At 36.2% G+C, this 7,500-nt stretch overlaps 1 protein-coding gene across 5 annotated transcripts in view; it reads left to right on the top strand.

The window, feature by feature from the left end:
* Positions 1–7,500, top strand: part of LOC124956892 (protein tramtrack, alpha isoform-like) — a 100,470-nt gene that overhangs the window by 83,254 nt on the left and 9,716 nt on the right. For all 5 annotated transcript variants that reach the window (XM_047513262.1, XM_047513267.1, XM_047513266.1 and 2 more), the window contains one exon: positions 7,031–7,180. In XM_047513262.1, the coding sequence (XP_047369218.1) occupies positions 7,031–7,180 (150 nt within the window). The remainder of the gene's footprint in view (positions 1–7,030; positions 7,181–7,500) is intronic.

Below are 7,500 nucleotides of genomic sequence, written 5' to 3'. Positions count from 1 at the left end.
ACTCACCGATAACAATCCGTACTGTTTTAAGTATCTTTTTGTTTTCTTGTTTCTTTTCTTTTTTTTATTTTTTTTTTCTTTCTTTCTTTCTTTTTAAAGTGAAAAACAATATCGTTTTTATTAGGATTGGCATAATCTGCCGATTATTTTTAACGAAAATCCTTATATTTTGTTAAAAATTCCTAACTTATTGCATTAATTAGTTATTAGATTGAATCCTATCGCGATGATTTAATCTTTCCTAGGATTCAAATGCTCTCGACTTTTAACATTTTATATATATTCATACATATATACATACAATATATACATATAAGGGTTAATTCTATATAAAAAAATTTTTAGAATAGTAATCAAATATTTCTAACTATGAAAATCATATTAAAATCTTAAAAACGTAATTAGGAATCTAAATATTTTACTACCTGACAGATTAAGAATATAAAAAAAGAAAACATACACACACACACATATATATAAAATCTATATATAAAATAATCGATCTTAAAAAACTTATATTTGAGTAATCCAATAATTCTCTTTCTATGAATATCATAATAAAATCTTCAAAATGTAATTAGAAATCTGAATATCTTAATACTTGATGGATTAAGAATATAAAAAAAGAAATAATACATACATACATACATACATACATACATTAGTAAAAATGTAATAAAACGATTAGATTGAAAAAAAATGTCGATTAACGAAGAAAAAAGGCTAATGAAATTGACAAATACGATAATATATCGACGATGACGACGAGGACAACGACGAGGACGACGAGGACGATAAAAAGGTGGTAGCCGGTGAATAAGAGAAGAGAGAACGGGGTGAAGGGGCCAAAGAGAGGACGGGAGTTGGGTGGTTAGGTGGGTGGGTGGGGGGGATATAGCCCACCGACGGGTCTTTCCATTTATTTCTTTCGTTTTTCCTTTTTTTTGTCCCTTTTTTCTCTCTCTCTCTCTCTCTCTCTCTCTTTCTTCTTCCTCTCTCTTTCTCTCTCTCTCGCTCTTTTTTTTCTCATTCCCGGCAAAAGACGAAGCGCCGTTATGCACGATAAAAAGTTTAATGTCAGAAGACGTCGTGAACGGCGGCGGTGAGGGGGGGGGAGAGGGGTTAGGAGGAGGCAGGGGGATGGAAAGAAGGAAGAAGAGGAGGAGGAGGATGAGAAGGAAGAGGAGGTAGGGGTGGAGGAGGAGATGGAGGTGGAGGTAAAGGTAGTAGTAGTAGTAGTAGTACCAGTAGAGAAAAGGATAGGAAGAGTATAAAAAGGGGTGGTGGGGGTAAAAGTGCCCGGGGATCGTAATGACTCGATATGAAACCCGGGCAGTGCAATTTCTTTCTTCTTCTGCCCTTTCCTTCCTCTCCCATTCTCTCCTCTACCACCACCTTCGAGCAACCCCACCTTCGGTCTCCTTTCTCCCTCCCTCCCTCCCTCCCTCCCTCCCTACCTACCTACCACCCATCTAACCACCCACTCCCCATTCCCTCCCCCCACCCCACCCCACTTCCATGCGTCTGCTCGTCTTCTTCGTCTTTTTTCATCGCAGTATTTCCCCATAAAAGCGCCCCGGCATAATAAAGCGTTATATAGCGCGCTGGCACTGAAAAGTAACGCGTCTATCGTCCTTTCTCTCTCTCTTCCTCTTTTTCTCTCTCTCTCTCTCTCTCTCTCTCTCTCTCTCTCGTCTTCCGAAGCCTCAACCCCCTTGAACCCTCTCTGCTGCCTACCTACCAGCCTATCCGCCCGCCAGCCTCCTTCTTCCCCCCCCCTCCTCTTCAGTCCCCCCTCCCTCCCGTTCTTCGAGAAGGAAGAGAAGGAGGTACCGGCCTTTTACGGCCTTATTTGTGGAGACGTAAAAATCGTGAAAATCAATACGGAACTTCTAACGTTAAATATTCAGGCTATTGACTGGGCGGGGCAGCCGTGGCAGCAATGTTTCGTACCTGCGGTGGAGAAAGACGGGATAGACGAAGGAGACGGAAGAGACGTAAGAGACGACGACAACGACGTTGTCGACGACGACGACGACGACGACGACGACGTTGTCGACGACTATGACGACGACGATGACGACGACCAATGTGATTCTCTCTCTTTCTCTTTCACTCTTCGTTTCCAACGCCCAGAAAACACCGCGCACGAAACGGCACGCGGCACCCTTTTCTTTCCTTGTTTTTTTTTTTTCTGTTTGTTTTTCTCTGTTTTTCTTTATTTTCTATTTTTTCTACTTCTTCTTCCTCCTCCTAATACGAAACCTACTACAAACGAGAGAACAAAGAGTGTACAAAAGTGAAAAGAAAAATAAAATTAAATTTAAGGTATACAAACTAATAAATAATAGACGACAATGACGACGACGACGACGACGAGGACGGACGAGGACGTAGAACGTAATAGTCGATAAGAAAATTTTTCTTTCGAAATATTTTCATTATATACGATCGTCACTCGTATGAACGTACTTAACGTTCTCATATTTCTTTTTCCCTCCGCCAATCCACCCATTTTTTTCCTTTTTAATTTATTCTTAATTTTAATTTCCTTTCATCAACTCCCACCCCTCTACGTCCTCCTTTCTTCATTTCTTTTCTTTTCTTTCTTTTTCGTTCTATTTTCTTTTTTCTTTATTTTTTCTTTTCTTTTTTCCTTCTTTCTTTTTCCTTCTTTTTTTTTTTTTTTTTTTTTTTGAACCTCGGACTCTTCCACCCTCTCGAAGTGAAAAGATATTATTTCTCCTCGTTCTTTATCATTTTTTTTTTTGTTCCCACTGTCTCCCGCGGAGAAGACTCCCTCCTAGCCCCCTCCCCCGCTTCCCCCAAGCCGCCCCCGTTTTTTTCCTTATCCGGCCGCCCGGTGCCACCATCCTCTTCCCTCTTACCCTTCCCCACGAGTTCCCCCTCTTCCCCACCTTCTTCGAACTTCGCAACTTCTCGAATTTACGAGCCGCGTTCGTTCTCCTTTCCTTTCTTGTTCCTTTCCTGTCTTTTCTCTTTCCTTTATTTCTTTTTTCTTGCGTTTTTTCTTCTTTCTCTTTTTTCTTTTTTTCTTTTTTTTTTTTTTTTTTTTTTCAAGACGAGAAAACGTTGGGACGGGGCGATGATAGGGGTGGGTGGGTGGTTCGGTGGTTGGACAGAAGCGAGATAAAGGAATTGGTAGGAGAAGAAAGGAATGAGGAGGAAGAGAAGGAGGAAAAGAAAAAAAGAGAAGAAAAAGATGGAGGGAGGGAAAGAGGGTTAGGGGGTGGAGATGATGTAGGTGGAGGTGGAGAGTTGGGGAGGACAGTCAGCGAACGTAATTAAAGCGCACGTATTTACGGCCGGCCGTTTCCGTTTTTATTGACGGCGACGAGACGTAAATGCGCAGGAATTATGGAATAAATAAAAGATAATAAAAGTGGCGATTATATTGATTTCCAAAGAGAGACGCGTTTAACCTGTCTCCCCCTCCTCCTCCTCCTCCTCCTCTTCTCGTCGCTGCCGCCGCCGACGTGGCTCCCACACCCTTCAAACCCCCTTCGACCCTTGCTTCCTTCCTTCCTTCCATGCTTGCTTGCTTGCTTGCTGCTATTGCTATTGCTGTTGTTGTTGCTGTACAACCAACCAACCACTTTCTAGATACATTGTACGAACTGTGTAAGAGATATTATATGTATGTATGTGTGTGTATGTATGTACGTGTCTATATTTGTGTGTGTGTGCTCTCAACCGGCCTGAGAGTAATTAACGCCTGTCGGCCGGACGAAATTTATGCGGTGATACTTTTATACCGCTATACAGAGAAAAGACAGTGTATGTATGTGTATACATGCGCGTGCATGCTTGTGTGTGTGTGTGTGTGTGTGTGAAAAAGAGAGAAAGGAGAAGAAGAGGCAAGAGAGAGAAAGAGATAGGAAAAAACTCCGAAGCTACGAGACGAATCCAAGGAGAAAAGACGATCGATGCTATCCTTGAGAGGGGTGAATAAGGGTGGGCGGTGGGGGTGGGATTGGTGGCGGATAAAAGAAGAAAATTTTCTAGCAGAACGGAGAAGGAAAGAATTTTCTTTCTTTCTTTCTTTCTTTCTTTCTTTCTTTCCTTCTTTCCCTTTTACTTCTTCCTTCTTCTTCCTTCTTCTCTACCTTTATCTCTATCTCTATATCTCTATCTGTCTCTCTCCCTCTCTCCCTCTCTCTCTCTCTCTCTCTCTCTCTCTCTCTCGCTTTCTGTTTCTACGTGAAAAAGAAGTTCACGGCGAGGCAAGAAGCACCGTGACATTGATTTATTTCGACTTCGATAACCTTCCTTCCTTCCTTCCTTCCTTCCTTCCTTCCTTCCACTACTCTTCCTCTTTTCCTCATTCTCTTCATCCTTCTACACCCTCATCCCCTTCCCTCTTTCTCTCTCTCTTTCTCTCTTGGCCCTTCCTCGTCATCTATTTCTACGCTCGCGCGTATATACGATCGAAACTAAATGAAAAGTTATAAGTCCCTCCTTTAACCGTCTCGATCGAGTCTTCCTTCACTATAACGAAATTGTGTCTTTTCATTATTATTATTATTATTATTATTATTTTTTTTTTTTTTTTTGGTGATATTGTTATTATAAATTGCTAATGTTTACGTGATCATGATATAATCATTTTGTTCTGTATATTAACGTAGATCTTACTGATCTAACTATCGAAATGTTTCGATCAGATATCATTGTCTCGATGATATCGATCGGTATATATGTATTTCTGATTTAGGTATGTACGACTGAAAAAGGAATTAAATGAAGCCAGAAATACATACAACGGAACTACGAAAAAATATTAAGTCAAAAATGTGATCTGACATTATACTCTTTTGTTTTTTTTTTTCTCCCGTAAGAAGCTTCATTATTCGAATTAATCGAATTGAATAAGAGAATAAATGAAATTATGAAATACTGCATAATTTAAATGTATATATATATATATATACACACACAGTGTATTTCTGATTTGGCAGTATAATCAGAAATGGGTTGAATCTACATGAAAAATTAAATTTCAAGCTTCGTTTTCGAATTGATGAATGTTGAAGATTCGAATGCGAAAATAAATGAAATATATGAAATAAAGCATAGTCCGTATGTGTATGTGTGTGTATATATATATATATACAAGATGTTTTGTAATTTGACAATATAATCAGAAAGAGAGTTGAATCTGTATGAAGAATTTAATCGAAAATGTAGGATTATATTCCTTTCGTAAGAAAAGAAATAAAATTATGAAATATCGCATAATCTAAATTTTATGTCTTTATATCTATATATATATATGTGTGTGTGTGTATGTATGTAAGATATTTGTTTAATTTAGCAATACAACAAAAAAGTGAATCGAATTTTTAGGAAAAATTAAATAAAAAATTTGAAAAAGCTTCGTTATACGAATTAATCTAATTGAATGTTTTCGAATACGAAATCAATGAAAATTAACTCAATCGTATTTCTAATCACTACATTTGATAATCGTATCGATGATACTTGAGACTATTTATCGTGTATTAGATGTGACATCTTTTTAATGAATCAAAAAGTTCATTTATACGCCATATCAGATTTTATCAATATTTTAAATAACTGTGTTAAACACATCAACGGTTAATCCTAATCTTTTTCTAATAGTCCATTACTTATACTTTTTTGATCGAATCATACCTTTCAACTTGATTAATACATTGTACTCTCTCTCTCTCTATCTCTCTCTCTCTCTTTCTCTCTTCTCTTATAATCGTCCACTGCATAGAAATTACCGTCCAAAAAAATCAACAGCATTGTATACACATGACGAATACTATATTGATTAGTAGTAGTCAACAACAACAACAACAACAACAACAACAATAACAAAAAATATTTCCTAGATCTTAACAAAAAAAAAAAAAAAAAAAAAAAAAAAAGAAAGCAAAGAAAAGAAAAAAAACATCACCATTATTCGGGATAATCAAACGTACTAATCGATTGAAATGTATTTTTTGTTTTATTTTTTAATTTTGATTTATATATATGAAGCAAAATTTTCACTTAACGAATCTAACCTGACAAATATTGAAACTTATACATATTTAAACTGCATATAAACAATTCATAGATTATCGATGAAAATAAAAGCACCTCCATTCATTGATATAATCAATTGTTCTAATCGTACGAACGATTGAAACGTTTGAAACAAACTTCCATTGACTCGATGATCTCTCATGTATGAATAACAAATTTGTATTCCCATACATATATGCACATACATATATATATATGTATACATATATGCATACATACATATATGCATACATACATACATACATATATATATATATATCGTATGTACTTCGATCAAAATGAAAGCACCATTCGTATAGGTATTATCGACACTATTAAAAAAAGTCGCGAATGAAGAAATAAGGGAGAGGGAGAGAGAGAGATAGAGGGAGGGAGGTAGGGAGGGAGTGGATTTTCTGTCACGTTTTATTCACATTTTACGATGAAAATATGTCCGGACATTCGAACGTGTGCTATTAACGTGCGGGACAGCATCCATTCTCGAAATCTACATTTTCATTTCGTTTATAATTAACGATGATCGACGTGCGCCATATTACAAACTAACGTAGATCTTATTAAGGGTTACGTTCGTATTAACAGGGGACGATTTATCGATAGGAAAAAGGGACATCAAATATATCTGAACGTCAATTTGCTTTTGAAATTTAACGATAGAAATCAAAATTATGATCGTATGATTTTTCTTCTGCTTTTTTCCTTCTTCTTTTTTCTTTCTTCCTATCATCATTGTATGATTTGTATGCGAGATCTCAAAAAAAAAAAAAAAAAAAAAAGAAAGAAAAGAAAAAAGTAAAAGAAAAGAAAAATGGACAAAACCATTTAATTTGCTTTCATAATAAATAAATTAATTCAATTAATATTCTAATTAATATATATTCATATATATGTTTTTTTTTTTATATGTATATTTTTTGTTTTGTTTAGTAATTAATATTTATATTATTCGCAGGTCGTACTATCGGCATGCAGCACCTACTTTGACACGATCCTGTCGCAATACGAAGAGAAGGATCCTATCGTAATCATGCGCGACGTCAAATTCTCGGACATCAAAGTACTCGTCGAGTTCATGTACAAGGGAGAAATTAATATCGATCACGTAAGTGCCTTTACATACACATATATACGCATACATATATACACATACATATAACATATGTATATATATATATATATATATTGATAGTTATTCTCTCTCTCTCTCTAACCACATTTATGCCAATACGTTTAATACAGACATACATAAATATAAATACGTACGTACAAATACATACACATAAATCTACACACGTATCTTCTTTTTTACTCTCGCACAAATCAGGTTTGAAGTTTTTGACAAAGGAAAAGAAGAAAAATAAATAAATAAACAAATAAATAAAAGAAAAATAATAAAAATGAAAGAAAACAGAGGGGGTGGGA

Source organism: Vespa velutina, chromosome 24 (assembly GCF_912470025.1).
Source record: "Vespa velutina chromosome 24, iVesVel2.1, whole genome shotgun sequence".
Lineage (NCBI taxonomy): Eukaryota > Metazoa > Arthropoda > Insecta > Hymenoptera > Vespidae > Vespa > Vespa velutina.
Note: the sequence above shows the minus strand (reverse complement) of the source record. Positions and strands in the feature narration are given on the sequence as shown.